General features: G+C 43.1%; 1 protein-coding gene across 1 annotated transcript in view; it reads right to left on the minus strand.

Moving 5' to 3' along the window:
- bahcc1b (BAH domain and coiled-coil containing 1b) overlaps positions 1 to 18,267 on the minus strand; it is a 97,276-nt gene that overhangs the window by 21,191 nt on the left and 57,818 nt on the right. The window contains exons 5-12 of the mRNA XM_039665161.2: positions 16,230 to 18,224; positions 15,321 to 15,435; positions 15,014 to 15,204; positions 14,676 to 14,834; positions 10,470 to 10,666; positions 9,603 to 9,957; positions 6,490 to 7,266; positions 422 to 579 (exon numbers count right to left, since the gene is read on the minus strand). Coding sequence (XP_039521095.2) covers positions 422 to 579; positions 6,490 to 7,266; positions 9,603 to 9,957; positions 10,470 to 10,666; positions 14,676 to 14,834; positions 15,014 to 15,204; positions 15,321 to 15,435; positions 16,230 to 18,224 — 3,947 coding nt within the window. The remainder of the gene's footprint in view (positions 1 to 421; positions 580 to 6,489; positions 7,267 to 9,602; positions 9,958 to 10,469; positions 10,667 to 14,675; positions 14,835 to 15,013; positions 15,205 to 15,320; positions 15,436 to 16,229; positions 18,225 to 18,267) is intronic.

The raw sequence follows: 18,267 nt of genomic DNA on the forward strand, positions 1-18,267 counted from the left end.
TAGTAGTTGGAATGTTAGAGTTCATGTGGAGGAGCATTTACTGTGAACAGAGCGATTCTCTGAGACACCGAGAACGCTGCAACACAGTGCCGCACATCACCCCGAAACAGTGCATTATATTTAATGAAATCTTTGTGATTTGATAATTGCACACAGCCATATCACGATTTCAGTTTTATTTCATTTAATCATACAGCGCTGACTGCAAGCGTTACGAGATTAGGCATCATGTGTTTAATGCAACAAAAGCGCTAATACGATTTGAGAGCTACAGTTGAAGGAAAGATTTTCATTCAATAACATTATTTTTTTTTATTTAGTGAAGTTTTCGTTTTATGTGTTTGAGTGCAACTGTGCTGACTATAGTATAAACAATGTACAAACAAGCAAATGTAAATGAATGAACGTGAGTCACATGTACCGGTTCAGGCCGTGGTGTCCACCTGCACTTCCTGCGCAGATTGAGAATTTTGCGGAGGGGTGGGGTTGAGTCTACTGGAAGGGGCGGGGCCAGCTCCAACGCCCGGGCGGCAGCTAGGGTTGCCAAACTTTGAAGGTCAAAGGTCAACATGTCTTCTTCTGCACAAAGTGAGAGGAAACGAAGAGATTAAAAGAGACATCACATTATCTGATCTTATACGACAATGACAGAAATGAGGAAGATACAGAGAGACATCTGCCTAGGGCAGGGGAGTCCAATCCTGTTCTTGGAAGGCCAACTTCCTGGAGAGTCTTGCTCCAACAAGCCTGCCAGGAAGTTTCTAATAATCCTGAAGACCTTGATTAGCTGGTTCAGGTGTATTAAACGAGATTAAGATCAAATTTGAAGTTAATTTGAAGGCAAAGTTCAAAACCCAAAGCACAATAGTTCAACCAAACGACTGGACCAAAAAACAAAACAAATTTCAAAATACATTCCTTTGTATTCCACAGAAGAAATGTCATGAGTAAATGATGACAGAATGTTCTTTTTTGGCTTTTCCCTGTAATCTTCATCATAGTCTTAGATGCATCAAGATGTAGTCACACGTTTTCTGACCCTTTTCAAACGTTATGAACCCTGTTTACATGTGTATTTAGTGGGAATCACTTAAGACAGATGTTAATGCCATGTGTAAACTGAGGCCTCTGTCTCTCCATGTATATTCAAAAGTGACCTAGCAAAACAGACATCCAGTCTGTCCCAGTAGATGCAAGCTGAAAAAAAAAAAAAAAAACCAGTGAAGGAGCAAAAATAAAAAGAGAGTGGAAGAGAGAGAGAGCGCGAGAAAGAGGAAAGCCTCAAACGGTACAAAGCCGCCTCTAAGCACGCCGCTGTTTCCTGACAGCACTTTGTGCTTTCAGAGGCTGAATGAGCAATGATGATAGCTATTAACCAGAGAGCTTATCTCTGTACATGAGGCTTAGATGCCAGGAGCCATGTTACAGAGAGAAAGAGAGAGAGAGGGGGAGAGAGAGAGAGAGAGAGAGATGAAGAAGGGCGAATTCTCAACATTTATCACTGTCATTAGGGCAGGCCACATGCTCAGTCTCCACTCAGCCAATGAGGCTTGAATATTCATGACAGCCAAAGCTGGCCTGGGGAGACTGCGAAGACTGCATGAGTGTGTATGTGTGAGCGTCTGTGTCTGTGTTAGCGGGCATCCACGGCTCGCTTTTCTGTTGCGTCACTGCAAGGCAGGGGCACAGTATGACATCGGCGAGGAGAGAGACTGAACAAGGGGGGGAAAGAGGGAGGGGAGAGAGGCAATAAGAAGTAAAGTGTTTATTGAGCTATCTATTTATTCGCAAACATCCCCTCATTACTAACATGGAAAGAATCCAATTTTCTTCTCCGAGGGGAAAGCACAGTGCACGAGCAGACCTGCGCGCAGAGGGCAGAGAGCGAGAGATCCGAACCAAACGAGAGGGTGGTGAAAACTGTAATTCTCACAAAAAAATGTCATATCATATTTACCACAAAATAAAAAAAGAGCTTTTTATATAAAAAGCCTACTTTATATAAAGCCTATTTTAAAGATCATTAGGTCAGGCATCTTGAGATTTTTTTTTCTTTTGAAAGTTGAATTTCTTTTAACACAAGGTTCTCATGTCAAAGTCAAAGGGATTCTTCTAGTACGTTTACCAAGAAATCTTTTTTTTTTCATGACAATTTAGCACATTTTCCCTAAAGTGTAACATTTTATGTTTCCCCCCATTATTCACAAAGTTGATTCTCATTATAAATGGTGATGAAAAAATATTGTAATGATCAAAGTAGTATTTATTTAATTTATACAGATTTAATATTTTACATACTGAATAAACGCTGTACAATTTATAATAATAATAAAATAATGCAATTCTTAGCATTACAATAATTAGAACCGGGGCAGAAAATGTCCATAACAGTCATGTCAAAATATATTTTAAGAAAAAAATAGGCTTGATTTGCAAATGCAAATACTAAGAATTTCCCTTCATTTTCGAAATTTTCCATTACTGTATACTGAATTACTACTTAAAATACTTCACTTATAATAATAATAATACATTTAAGCATTACAGTAATGAGAATTGATTTGGAAAATGTTCTTAATCATCATGGAAATTGTTAATGTACAAATATATAACATACAATAATACATTTCTATTTTTTCTAAAATGTTCTTAATCATCATGGAAATTGTTAATGTACAAATATATAACATACAATAATACATTTCTATTTTTTTTTTGGGGGGGGGGGGGGGGTGACATGGACATGTTCTTGACACATTCTGTGAGATTTGCCTCAAAAAGGGAGGGAAAAATGTGAATGACAAGTTGTACAGGCTTTAAAAGAATTATAGCCGCATGAAGGAAATCTCTCAGCTGAAACGCAAAGTGAGAGAGACAAGTGAACAGAAAGGAAAAAAAATAAAGAATGAAACACAAGATGAGGAAGACTGGATTATGGGGGTCTGGGAGGGTCTTTGGTTTCCCACCTTGGCTGAAATCATTGTGCCACTTTTAGCCCTGTGGTGGTCTTTTTGAAATCGATGCCCATCGCCATGCCTTAATGAAACCGGTGGGGACCAGACCGGCACATGGATAGAGTGATGAAAAGAAAGCAAGATGTATGAGAGGGATGGAAAAGCTGAGGCCCAAAACAAGAAATGAAAATGAGAGAGGGTAGGAGAAAAGACAGATAATGCTCATTTAGCACAGACATCTGTGTGTGTGTGTGTGTGTGTTGGGGGTGGGGGGGGGGTAGAGAGCGGTAACGCTGTGATATCACTAACCAATCAATAACAACTACCAACAATACTTCAAAGAACCTCTCAAAATCTATATAATTTTATCACACGTTATTTGTCCGTACATCACAATGCCCATAACACCGCAAGGGATGTGAGCGGAGCACCTGAGACGTCTGCCATAGATAAGGATGCTTGAAATCAAATCGGTAAATCACCGAAGAGTAAACCCAATCGCATATGAAATCTTTAGCTGGCGAGAGACTGGGTCCTGACAGCGCGCGCGGCCGCCTCACCTCCAGTTCTTTAATAATTCAGAGACGGGCGTGTTTATTGATGACTTCTTCCCCACTGCAAAGAGCTTTATCATATTCTCTTATTAGTCCCTTTAGTGCAGCTTGCTTAGACAAGAATTACACAGCAGGTTACATTCCTGTTTTAATACGGGCAGAAAACGCAGCTAAAACGATGCACAGCGCCAAATGCGGTTGGAATTTTTTTTTTCCTGAGTGGTGTGAGAGTTAGGGATTTCTCAGCTGCTAGAGGATGCTGGCGTAAATAAAAACATCCTTTGGCAGCGAGACCCTAAACGGTCCCTGGAAAAGCAACAAGCCTTTAAAACCGCGCTCACAAACAATGGGGCCTAATTAGCCGAGGAAAAAAACGGCGGCGTCCTGAGAGGAAAAAGATCAGCTGTTTTTACTATTTCATCAACTTCGCACTGTGGGACTCGAAGAGCTGTGGGAAAGCGCAGAGGCTTTTTTCCATCTAAAATGAGGCTTATAAAAGTGATCAAACAGGTTTGAGGAGCAGGGGCAGGGGAGCCGTCCCTCAGGATGAGTGAGTGGACACAGTCCAATCCGGCGGACCCGGGGGGAACTAGCTATCATTAGAGCTGCCTTTTAAGACAGGCTGAAGCCCTTTAAAAACACGGCCCCCTCCTCACCGCTCCGTCTTAGTCTCTCCCACAGGAAGTGCTGAACCCCAAAAGACGGGGGAGCATTTGATCTGTAGGCAGGAAAAGAAGGCAGGAGTGCAAGCTAGTGCACAGTTGAGTGAGCGAGTGTGTGTGGGTTCCTAAAGTGGAAAGCTGGACGGTCAGCTGAGAGTTAGTGTTTGTGTGCGTCTCTGCACAGTATTGTCGGGATGGCGGTGTGGGGGGTGGGGGGCTTTGTTATCTTTCCTTCACACAAAGCCTGGAGATCTGGCTGAGCTGAAAACCCTATTTTTTGCACCTCTTTTTGTGGGGAAAGGGAAAAAAATGAAAGCCTCTGTCGTGGTCTTCCCCTGCCGCCTGTATCACAGCGCTACAAGACCACTCATGCAAATCACTGATGAGGAATTCAATTGTGTGTGATTGGGCGTGCTTTCTATTGTGATAAGAAAGAACAGAACGGACATTTTTTCTGTTTTTTTAACTACCTTTTGTAAACCTGTTGGTGCTGGAAATGTTACAAGAAGGACAGTCTTCTGAAACTGTGGGAGTTGATGTGGTTTATGGTGTACATTGGTAAGGATGTAACCAAATGAGATCGGGGTGAGCTATACAAAAGGTTGGTAAGGTCTTTAAAGTACTCGTATGTACTTAAAAGTTGTCTTTTAGATGCAAGTATACTTTATAATATTAATATTACAATAGTCAAAGTTCAACAAGGAGAGGACCTTACCCACATAATAGTAGAATATTTCTTAAAATATATATGAAGAGTTCAGATGCAAAAGCCTCTAAATGCCATTTGAAATGTTCTTCTTTAATGATGATTTTTATCAAACTTGTATATTTAAGTTCAGTAATTTCACTTAAATAACAATTAATAGGTAATTATCATTGCCATTTAAGTGAAATCACTGAACTTAAATATACAAGCTTGATAAAAATGATCATTCTAGAAGAAAATTTCAAATGGCACTTTTGCATCTGAACTCTTCAATATATATATATATATTAGAGGTTAAATCCAAAGACAAAATGTTTTTGGTTTACATAATCATCAGTGTCATCTACGGCTTTTTGGATGTTTTTGAACATAACAAACAATCAAACTGTTAAATGGACCAGCTTAGCATAGCAATTCAGCATGAAATTAAAGTTACCCTACCTATTTTTTAAATGCATTTTAGTTGGCTTATAGTGAATGATTCATTTCAGTGAAACGACAGGCTTCTCTCTGGTGACCTCTTCAATAATTTTGTCTGCTTAAGCCCCACCTTTTGCTTACAATCGACTGCAAGCTCACATTCAGATCTGCCTCCATCTAATCAACAATTGATAGATATATCCAAGTCATCATTTTTTCTTTTTTTCTATAACCTGTTTCATTCAGAAATACATCAATACAGAAGAAAACATCTGTCGCTACTTCTGTTACATCGTGACTTTAAGTCTCTTTTGATTAGCTTGAACATGATATCACAATGACACACTATGTTTTAGGTATTAAAAACAGCTACCACAGGAAAAGGATCTTGCACAACAGCAGTAATTAGATGCTCACTGTTACAGTCAAAGCCTCATGTGAATGTTTTTGTGTCTTGTGACTATCTAGATACAAGCTGTTTTTATGTTCTTTTTGTTGTGTAGTTGATCTAATGTGTATATTGTTTACTCATTCCTTTAAGACTGAAGTTTATAGTGAAGCTGTCTTGGTTTGGGTATGGTAATTTGAATGTTTATTTCATTTGTATTTTTTTTCTTCCTTTGTGTGAATGTTAGGATATGTGAGTGTGTGCATTCGTTATTTTTTAGTCCATAATAAACATTGGTTAGGTTGCATCTCGCTTCATGTGTCCTTTTTACGTTGCTTACCCCTTTTAACGAATGTTTGATTGGGGGTTCATTACACTCACAAACAGAATTTTTTATAAAATAATTACTATAGGGAATATTTTAGGGTTTAATCTCATTCATGAACCTCAATTTTGCTAGCCAAAATCCTTCTATTGTGATAAGAAATAACAGAATGGCCATTTCTCTGTTTTTTAACTACCTTTTGTAAACCTGTGGGTGCTGGAAATGTTACAAAAAGGACAGTCTTCTGAAAATGTGGGAGTTGATGTGGTTTATGGTGTACATTGGTAAGGATGTAACCAAATGAGACCGGGGGGTGAGCTACAACAAAAGGTCGGTAAGGTCTTTAAAGTACTCATAAGTGTACATTTTGCACACAGAATGAAAACAGACTTAAGAATTTATGAATCTACCATTGAAAAACCAAAACTAATCAACTAGTAACCTGAATAAAGGGGGGTACATGTGTATGCTCGTCCTTACCTCCATTCTCTCCCATGTTGTTTCTCTGCTGTTGGGATCGTTCCAGGTCTGCCAGTTCACTCAGTAACTCTATGCCATAATTAGGGACCACTGCATTCCCAGACACAGGTACAGGGGCCGTCATTTGGGCATCTCGCGTGGCACACAGTGCTGCTGCGATGAGCAGTTCCAGGCTCCAAATGCAGCTCCCGGGGTACTGATTCCCCAGGGCAGAGGGCTCAGGACAGGGGGAGAAAGCTGGTGTGGGTGACGCGCACTCATCCTCAGCAACCCTCTCTGGGTCGTGCTCGGTAGGTTCCACAGACTTTAAATCCTGGGTGTTGGTCACGGAAATCTGCAAAGGGTCTTGTAGCTCCTCATCTTGCTTCTTGTTGTCTTCAGCTGGCGCTGGACTCTCCATTTCACTAGGCTGGCTATTGGGGATCATGGTTGTCCGGTCCGAATGGGAATCTGCTACTGTAGAGTCAGTAACGGGGCAAAGGGAAGTTTGTGAGAGAGCGGCATCCACCTGTCCTTCATCCACCTGTCTGTCTGTCACTTCACCCTCCTCTGCTACATCCTCTACTTCCTGGGACATTCTAGTAGGAGAGCCAACGCCAGTGTGGCAAACAGGCTCCTCCTCTTTCGGAGAAAGGGGGTGGGGCTGAGGTGCAGGCTCTGCAGGTTCCGCTTGCTCCGCCTCTAAGTCAGCATGCTCAGCCAATTGGACTTCTTGAGGGGAGGGGCCACCCTTGTAGCCCATGGCGATGGCAGGGTAAGTGTAGCCAGGAGGGAGATCTAAAGGAAAAAATGGGAATAAAACTGATTGAGTGTTTCCATAAACACTGATGTTAGTTTGGGCTCCTCAACCTTGTTTGAAGTCACTCTATTACAAGCATAAAGATTTAACTGCTCCTGAAACACACTTCAGCGCACAGCGAAGCAGCAACCCATTACCATTCATTTGTAATACACATCACAATATGACCTTGTCAGTTAAGGGGCACGGCCCCCTGCCGCTGAAGTGCAGAAAGGGGTGATATATATGCTGTATACAGAAGCATTAGCGACAGTGTGTACCATTCGTTGCGTTTATCTAGTATAACTCACACACATAATGGAGCTGGCGCCATAAAGGCTATGGCGCAGGCATGAGCGAATTTTCCATGAATATTGAATTATGTTCAAGTTGTTATGGATGTAGTGTGTGCGAGAGAAAGAAAGAGTGCACAGAGGAATGTTTGTGTGTAAATTAGTCTTTAAGCGAGAGTGTGTATTTGTCTCGTCCACCACGTGAGTGAAAACGATTGTGCAGGGAATGCTGCATGCATGAAAATGTGAGTGTGCGTGTGTCTCTATATGAGATCTGCAGCATAGCCGGGTATATTGATGACAGCATGGTGTCTGGGTGTGATTGCACAGCCAGCCCTGTCACCTCAGCGTTGTGTTATTGATGGTATCCATCCGCCAGATGAATGCGTATCCCTCCGCCAGCCCGCACTCAAGGACCTCTGAAGGATAAGAGAGGCCCTTTCTGCTGTCTCACTGACCTCCCTACTGTTTTCTGTCTATCTCACTCATACCTACCCTGTACGGCTAGCTGCTCTCCATGGAGTACTCCACTTTCTTGCACATACAAATGTGTCAGAAATTGATACAATGGTGCAAAGACACAAACACAAAGCGAAGTCTGCGCTTATCCTTCCATTCATATTAACAGGCAGATTGTCTCCAGTAATCAAAGGGCAACAAGTCCTTCAAAGGCTCTGTGTATCTTATCTGTGGCCAAATATCTCTCTCTTCTCTTGATCGTCCCTGTGGTCTCGGTCTTTTTTTCTACCCTGCCATCTCTTCTCTTCTTTTTATCCTTCTCTCCTTCATTGACTCCCCCCCAGGGGTTTGTGGAGCCAGGCGCAATGGCAAGACCCTAACCTTGAGAATGAAATGAAATGTTCCAGTCTCTTTCCTCTAGTTGCTGTTTTTTTTTTCTGACTCAAATATGAGGGCTTTGGGAGTGAAAGCGAATTTGAAAAAACACGATTTTGCCTTTTAATCTATGGTTTAATCTGTTAACCCCCTTTTTCAGACTGGATTATTATTTCTGTTAGGGGTGTAACGATATGTCATAATTCGATACATGTCACGATACTGAACTCACGATACGATATTTTGCAATACTCGAAGACATGGTAAAAGGTTAACAAAAAATGTACTGTTGATTAAAACGCTAACTTTGAAATTACATTGTAGGTTTAAATGAATAGGCTTGGTGCTTGTAACCCAAGGACAATGATAATGATGACACCAGAATAACAATATTCATGATTCTGATGCTGAAATTATTGCTACATAGTTATTGTAGATGAATTTGCTTGCACGCTTTCAATGACTAGATATATTTAATATAATGTTGGCACTTTTTACTGGAAACATCAGACATTTGGCATTATCAGGACCCACAAAAATTCCCCCATTGCATTATTAGACATAATAATCAACATTATATATAGTAGTTCAATGTAGTACTGACACTAAAACTCTGAAAACTTGAATTTTTTCCTCACACAGTAATTTTTATTTTGGGGGGACTATCCACGATACATATTGTCAGTATCCACGATACGTATTGTTGCATTTTTGTATTGCGATATATTGTGGCACAATATATTGTTACCCCTAAATTCTGTGTGATTTTTTTTTTATTTTGGAAAATAAACATTATAATAGACAATCATTTGTCTATTACAATTGGCTTATATCAGCCAATAGTATACTAATGATATCAGCAAAATAAACAGAAGCTCAATCGTACTTGCTTGACATGCGAGAAAAAACCTCATTGTTTGTTGTGCATCACATGAGAATGAGCTCATTGGTTCTTACCAGCTAACTACCAAATTAGCTAACTACCAACTAAAACAAAATTAATAAATTAATATTAATGAGCAAAGCTTAAAAGCTATATAATGAGTCCTCCTCCCACTTTTCCTATTATTACCACACCCCTGTAACTTATGTTCACAATAGCATCCATCTACAGGTAAACCCATTGTTTCTGTAAGTACACTAAATACATTCACTGAATAATTGTGCTTTTGAAATAACAGACATGAATGCTGCCATTTTCCACTCACCAGGCTCCAGAGACTGAGGGTAGTCCTGTGGCGGCTGGCCCTCACCCCTCTTGTCCTGGGACTCTGCGGGTTTTGGTAGGTGGTGGGGGGTGGTGTGGGGGCTGAGTGAAGGGGAACAAGGGGCAGCCACGGCCGGGCTGGGCTCAGGGCAGGGCGTGCAGGGCGTACTCTTGAGATGGGACCGCGGGGCGGGAGAGCGACAACAGGGCGAAAGACGAGAGGCACAGCCCCCTGGGGACGAGGAGGAGGGGGGAGGTTTAGCGGAGGGTCCAACGGAGAAAGGCTTCGTGTGCTTAGGCGTGCGGAGCTCAGACGATCCCTCAACCAGATCGATGGGGGGATCCTCAGGTTTCCTCTGCAGAAGGAATTACAAACGGGCTTCAGAGACTGCATAACACAGAGCACTACAGCAATATTATTTACAACTGAAATGCATTTATAGTGGAAAAGGGATGCTGACATGATTCAGTCACCTCAGGTTTCTTGCATAACGACACGCACCAGGGGTGCAGTACAATGGGTGCTAATGATCCTCTGTTCACTTGCATTCTGCTCTGCTTCTTTGTACAAAAGCAGCCAGATAAAAGCCTAAATCCTGCCCTGTTCCTGAGAAGAATCCCACTCTTTCAAAACTTCCAACATTTAAATGCACTTTGAAAATGAAAGCTGGTCGTTTCTTTGGCTATAACTGCTATGAATTTCTGAGAGCAAGAATGGCAGGCTTTTTTCATAACCTTGGGCACCCTGGGCAGGCCTGCTGAAATACGTGGGGCTTCAGTAGAGAAATAGCTGTTGGGAAATCACATTGAGTGGTACAAGGAAACGTGGCTACCCATAAGTATGTGTGCCGTCTCCTTCATGCGTTACCTGTGAGTGACTGTGTCTGTGCACCAACTCCATTGCCTGTGCCGCTCGGTGCTGCTGGTGCTGATGTTGCTGCAGCGCATAGAGTTCCTGTTGCCGTAGAAACTGGGTGCGGGAATAGACTGCGGGATGCTGCATGTGTGAGGCGGGCCCTCGGGCTCCGTAAACAGGGGGCCACAGTCCCTGCTGCTCCATTACATCTACAGAGAGTGAGAGAGAGAAAGGAATGAGAAAAGAATGAACAAAGGTTTTTCTTTTTGCCTCAAGGCGAGTCTCAGTTATCGCTCTGAAGGCCTATTGATTTACGGCTATAAGATTCCACTCCTTTTCCGTCCCTCTTTTCTTCTACTCTCTTTTTTTTCTTTCCAAAAGTCATCCTCCGTCCCCAGGGAAAAAATCCACTCACATTTCCACATCTCTTTCCTAATCATGTAACACACTCAATCCGTGGGCAGAGAGAGAATGCAAACTGCTTCCTTTTTACATCGCCTGTCCCTTGCACTCAACTGTTCGCCTGGCCATACCACGGCGGATTAACGCAAACCGACGGTCACCAGTGAGCGCACCAGCCACACTTGCCTGATCTCTGGCTATCGCATGCCGCAGTGCCAGTCAAGACGATTCAGCGCTGCTGTCTCAGACTGTCACATGAATGTGGCTCCTCTGACAAGACCTACCTGACAGCCTGCTGAGAGTAGGCAAGAAGGGTCTACTCCCAAATGGCTCACTCATTCACAAAAGCTTGGGATGGGTTATTATGCCTGTAATGAGGGTTAGGTGAATGGTGTTGGCCTTAAAAAGGAGCACTGATGTTATATCCAGAGACAAACTCTTGAGGAGAGGAGACAGACATGGAAGCGTTAAGGTCACACGTTGTCTCGGCCTCACAAGGCGGACAGGCCACCTGATGCCCACTGGCCACCTGATGCATATTGCATGCAAAAACGGCAAGTGCCATCGAAAATAGCCAGTTCCAATATGACCGACTGACGCTAAATAAATGGAAACAACTGGAAAAAGTTGTGCTTAGAAGATACTGGGTTGATACACTGAGCAGGGATGAAATAAATCAATGGATTTGGTCAAGTTTGCCAGGTTAGTGAATCAAATCTTGGAGCTTAATATCAAGTTAAAGGGATAGTTTGCCCCAAAAATGTAACTTCATTAAATTGTCATTTAACTGTCATTTAATCACTCTCATCTTGTTCCAAACTGGTATTACGGTCTTTTGTGGAACAATACAATAAGTGAGTGGCAAAAAGACTGAGCGGCTGTATTTGTTTTTAGCGTGAATGCCGGGAAAAACAAACACAACACATATAAAGTGGGAAAGAGCTTTGCGATTGACTGTACAACTAGATTTGACAAAAAAATCGGTGGTATATTTTTACAGACTGCTATAGAATGAGGAGCAAATGGATCGCTGCAATTCACAGAAACAACTGGACTCCAGTCAGCGAAAGGTGGATTTGTAGTTATCATTTTGTGTCAATATGCTGAATTGAGGTGTAAAACCATACCCATATATTTTGTATTGTTATATATATTAACAACTCATCAATTAAATATTTATCATTGCATATTCTGCATTATTGGATGTTTTTTTTTATAAACACTGACCAAAATAAAAAACTATTAAGTTTTAGGGGTGGACGATATGGCTATATATAACACTGATATAAGTGATCACCCGGATTTAGACCTACCTACATTGTATTTATATAAAGCATTCACAGGCAAATTTGCTTTATGTTTGGATCTATATTGCTTTTATTTCCCCGGTGTCAAAATCAGGCAAACATAAATGTCAGGCAACACGATTCCTGGCTGCATGTCAATACCCATGGATCACTGGATCTTTAGTAAGTTATAAGGAACACTATATTGAGTCCAACATTTAGTTTAAATTGATAAAATTGTTCGTTTTAGTCGCATTTTCGAAGTTTTCCCTATAAAATCTAGTCACGCAGCAGATCTTTTGCCACTCAGTCAGGCTGAGGGGGGGTTGTTCAGGCGGGAAAGTGACGTCAATGCATTTCCTCTATATGATGAGCATGAGGAAAGGATGCCAGATTTAAAATTTTTGCATGAATTATACCTTTAACTAGACAAGCTGAAATGTTGACCAGACTTAATGCTACAAAGTCAAAGTCTGCCTATATGTGACTAGGCATTTCACAGATGCAATGTTTGTGCTGTTTAATCGCTAAGCGCACAGGAAATTTGAAAGGAGTCGGTCATTTCTGAAACAAGCTGATCAGATAGGAAGGACAGAGGAAGGGGGAGAGTGAGGGAAAGAGTGTAGAGGGATGAAGCGCAGCTGTGCAAAGCACTTAGTCTCAGCCTTGAGCCTCAGCCCACAGAAATTTCAACACAATATGTTTTTCTTTCAGCCATTCGGTTTTGCATGCTGCATATTCTCCGCCCCTCCTTCCTTGATGTATGGCAAGGACCTTTGTTTGGGAAAGATTACTGGGACAGGGTTATGTTTCCCTAGGGAGGGATCCAATGGATGCACTTCCCTTCTTTGTTGCGGAAAGGGGAGTGTGACGCTAAGGAGCAGAGAGCTAATTAAATTTCACAGCCAGTGTGGGTAGGAGGAATGCCGAACAGAGGCGCACAACACAGGACAGCTGAGCACAATACAGCAAAAAGGCACGCCGCATAGCAAGGCACAGCATAATAGGGCAAAAAGGCACACAGAGACGCACAACAAATCAAAGCACAATGCCAGAACTGTGCAGACATGATAGCACAGCCAAACACAGCATGGCATGACAAAGCACAGTGCGTTACAGTTTCGAACCATTAAAGACATGCTAAGTATACCATATTCTAACTTTGCTCAGGCAGAGAATGACACAAACTGCTGGCATGAGCTGATCCTAAATATTGTATTGGTTTAATTGGTAAAATTCTATCTGATACCGATAAGCCAATAATTATTTTCACGTTATCGCAGTAAACCAATAAATTAGTCATGTTAAATGATACAAGTGAATTTAGGATATTAAGTATTGCAGTCTACAGTATGAATAATTAATATTCATTCTGAGATTTGCTGAACAGTGTTGTTAAATTAACTTTGTAAAAGAGAGCATTAGATAAAGGCAAAGGTAGTCTAAAGGTAAACAAATAGAAGCAAGTAAAATTAAATATTTGATATTGACCAATAGCAATATATATATATTTTTTTAAATAATGTTGGCCAAAAACTGATATGTACTTAGTATATAGTCGTAGAATGATCTTCCGCAGTGCAAAAACACATTTTGATCCCTAAATTGTTATTTTTCCCTGTACCCCTCACTTTCTCAGATTCCACACATTGACACAAAGGAGACAAACTCCTAAAAGCCCACCTGGGCCAATTCTGCTGCCATGCGAACAACATATTCATACAAATTTAATCTAAACCAACAGACCCTGAAACGTACACCCACACAGTGACTTTAGATCTCCATTTCTCTCACTCGCACACGCTTATCTATGCATACGCCCCCCTTCCCCCCCACACACACTCAAAGTCAAATACGCAAGCTATCTACTTGAAATGATAATTTGTTTAAACAGTTTGAATAATTCCACTTTGCGCATTCAGAGTGTGCATTAGGGCCGCTTGTGAAACGGTTCCCATTAAGTCCATACTACAATGTGCTGTAAATGCCTGCTTGGCTTAGTGAAGCGTTTCACAATAATGATTACAGAATGATACAGGGGCAGAAGGGGATGAGATGGAACTGTGCAGAGGGGGAAGGGACATTAGACCCAAGGGGAAGGCATTCAGTGTAGAATTCTGGAACAAAACAAGTGGACAGACTGATCAAGGATTAAATTGCTGTAACTGTCTTGCTGTTAAAGGAAAAGTTCACCCAAACATGAAATTTCTGTTTATTTCTAGTTCTTATAAGAAAGCTGTGTGATGATTGTACAAAAATCAGCTTTTGTGTTCCAAGGAAAAAAGGCGGTAACACGGACTTGGAACAAGGTGAGTCATTTTTAGGTCATTTATCTATTTAAGGACTATTCACAACAAGTGAGTAGTTTACTAAGGTAGTTTATACATACAAAAACAGCACAAACAATTAAAAATTCTTCATTTGCATGGTCTTTGAATAACCTCCATGCGTATTCTAACCAACTGGCATTGTTGCTAGAAAAGCACAATTCCTGGTATAAATAAAACATCAGTAATTTTTGGAAATTTACCAAGGTGATGAGTGGCAGGGTGGGCTGCTGGCTCGGTAGGCAATACCACTAGGGCGGTGGAGGGGTCCTGAGGCAGGGGCAAGACTGGCTGCAAGGGGCTGGGCATGGTTGCAGAGAAGCCTGGGGTCAAGTTCTGGTGCAATGCTGCATGACTGAGACCTGAACAGACATAGAAAACTGCTTAATGATGAAAGATTTTGGCTTAAGTTTCAATACTAATGGGCAATTCATTGATTATTTAGTAGGGTAAAACTAATTAAACAACACGTGCAGAAATTCAACAAGACCATGAAGTATATTGTAATCTAATATCATCAAAACAGATGGCATTTGCTCACCATAAGAGTGACCCATCCAGAGGGAGGGACTTCCTGTCCGAGGCATCCAGTGATGGTGGGCGGGGTGGGCGTGAGCAGATGGCTCGGTGCCTAATTGGCTACCGCCTGGCACAATAAGGTGTGAGGTCAAATCTCCATGGCAACTACTGGAGGGGTGGATCCTGGCAAACTCAACTCTGTCTTTGTTTTCCCTGAGGGGAGGCCATCAAAATGGTACAATGTTACTCTCTTAGGCAGGAAAACTACACTGTGGCATGCTGACTCTGCAGTTTGATCTTTGGAAACCACATATGACTAAAAGCCATACCTGAGGAGGAGTTCCCGCTCTCTGTCGAATGGAGGCAGTCCAAGCTGCTCCTCACAGATTCTCTTCCTGTCTTCATCCATCTCCCGCTCCAGCGGGTACATTGGGCGTCCAACACCTAACACAGAACAGTTCAGCACCATAATCTGAACACCCACACCACTGATCTTAAACATAAGACCATCCTGTGGCAAAAGTCTCAGTGGTTGTGTCTGAAACCAAAGGCAATCTGCCTAGCTGCCCAGTTAGTAATTGACTCAAAGAAACCTTTAAAACTGATTTAAAACCACCTTCAGGAGCATGTGAAATATACAATTATGTACTTGTACTGTATAAATATGTACTGTATTTTAAAACTAATTTGCCTTTAATAATTTATTTAGTAATTTCACTTGTTCACACAACATTTATATTCTTTCAATCAAATGCCAAACCAGAGGTACAGGATAGTGGGATATCACAGGCACCAATACATTTATTGCATTTATGTCTTGCTGTCTTTTTATCTCTATATAGTGTGTATAAAAATAGCATTTTCAGACATAAGACACAGCCAAGGTGTTGCAACTGGGTAATAGGTATTCAGCATTTTTCACAGGTGGCTGCTAATTGTCATACTACGGTTTATATGAGAATATAGTACACAGTCCTAATGAAGATTTAAGAGCAATTTGGCAGTCACCATAACACCTAAAAAACACAATCTGGCAAGGCTACACCAACAAAATATGATGGGATGAAATAGTTTGGATTAACAACCAAAAAATCTTATGTGACCATTCCTTTAATCTCAAGAGGTGAGACATTTAGAAAAGTTCATCAAGCACATCAAGTAAACTGAAAAATTATATATAGCTTGTTACAAGTCACACTTGTACACACACACCAGACTTCCTGTCGAGAGTCGCTTACCCTTCATGCTGGGCATCACTCTGCTATGGTGGCTGTGGGTGGGATGCCCGTCTGGCAGGCGGCACAGGGGCTCTCTCTGCCTGGCAACGGCCACTGCTATCCCTACAGGGGGCTGTCGCACCTCTCCCTCCCCCTGAGCTTCCCCTGAGTCCTTGCCCGCCCGCTCTAAACGCGCGTTCTCCCCAGATGATGAGGATCTCCTGGGGGGCAGGGTCTGATTCGCCTCCTGTAGAGCACTGCTCGCTCCGCTTCCGCTTTTGTCGCTTCTCTCACTCCTCTCCCCAGTTACTGCCCCCTGCTTGATGCAGCCCAGGCCACCAAATGGGCTCTTCTGAGAGAACAGCAGTGGTTGCTGGCTGCTGTACTTCATTAGACTACTCATGGCATTGCTTTCAGGTCCCTGGTGGCCCAGTGTGGCCTCCTGCGGGGCGGTTAGAGGGGGAAGAGGCCCTTGGTCCCCACGTGAAGTCTGGGAAACAGCACCCAGAGAGTTGTAAGCCTTGTGCGGTTCTTCATCCAGCCGAGCCGGGTGTCCTTGAACCTCCCAGGAGGGAAGATTGCCGGTCTGATGCCCACTGTGTCCCTGTGACTTGGACTCCAAGTCCATTTTCCTCTTGTCTTGTGCGCTGCTGCTATGCTCCAACTCTGGACCCTGTCCACCAGTGCTAGCCCTGTTACTGTGCTGCTGATGACGTATCCGTGCAACTCTCTGAGTGTTCCTCTGAAGGGTACACTCAATCTCTGTTGCACTTTTACCTTCGGACGAAGCCCTGTTCGACGGACCTGAGTGGGTACAGTCCCGGAAAGGTGGAGTGCTGGCATAAATGCTACTCTTCGCTTGGTGGCCACCCTTCGTCCCCTGTGGCAGAGAGGGACGGAAGGCATCAGATTCCTCAGTGCTGTCCAAACTACATGAACGAGCCGAGTGGGGATTCTGATTCTGACTGTGCTGAACCTCGTTTGTGCGTGAATGTGGGCCCGGGGGCCAGTCTGGGCTCTTGTCTGCTTTGCCATATGTGTGTTGCTGCTGGGAAGATTTTCTTTGGCAGCTACTCGGAGGAGGCAGTAGGGTAGTTGCTCGACTTCCACTGCTACTCCTCTCAGGAGTTTTCATTTCTTTCCCTGCACCACCCCCGACCATCCCACCTCCCACACCTCGACAGTGAGGGTTTCCTAGCTGGAATGGTCCACTGGTTTTGTCTCTCAGTGGCCCCACAGAGGGCACAAACGTAGGCCCTGTTACCTCAGAGTCCCTGCCAAGGCTCTTTTCCTGAGCAGTGGGCATGGTTAGTGGAGCAGGGGGTGGTGGGCAGAAGAGATCTGGGTGGGGATGATGAGGATGATGATGGTGCGGATGACTTGGGTGCAGCCAGGATGCTCCTACGGCAGACCCTAGGCTAAGGTGAGGAGGCATGGAGTAGGGCACTGGGTGGGCATGGCCCAACATGGCACTGTGGCGAAGACAGTCTGAGGGCTGCTCACTAATTCGCATCTCTCCACTGACTCCTTCCTTGCAACAATGACCATCTCTGCTGCTCTGCCGGCCAGTCCCCATACCCGAGGCCCCCGGCCCCACACAACTTGGCAGGGAGCCCCTGGTTGTGGCCCCTGGATCAGAGCCATTCTGGGTCTTGGTGCTGAGCAGGCAGGAACTAAGTGTCTTAGGATCATCTTTGTGCCGAAAATTTTCTTCTAGGCCATGGGGGTGGTGTTGTGGCTGGTGCTGGTGGTGGTGGTGAAGGGTGGGAGGACCGTGATGATGACGATCCTGCTTGGACTCTTGTTTACTCTTTTCTTTTTCTTTGCCTCCGGGTGCTACTCTTCGCTCTGCTACACCCGTCTCTTTGGAGCTCTTCTGGGATGCTGTGCTCCCAGGTTCCCGCTCACGACTGCAGGAGTCCAATGGGTGGGCGAGAGCGGTCCTAGATAATGGTGGGAGGCTGTGATTGGAGGAGAGAAGTTGGGGCTGCGACGGGAGGTTTCGTAGATAGAAATCTTAGGAAAGAAAGAAATTTAGACAAATACTTTTACATAAACT

This window comes from Pimephales promelas, chromosome 17 (genome assembly GCF_988280905.1).
Source record: "Pimephales promelas chromosome 17, fPimPro1.hap1.1, whole genome shotgun sequence".
In the NCBI taxonomy this organism is placed as follows: Eukaryota; Metazoa; Chordata; class Actinopteri; order Cypriniformes; family Leuciscidae; genus Pimephales; species Pimephales promelas.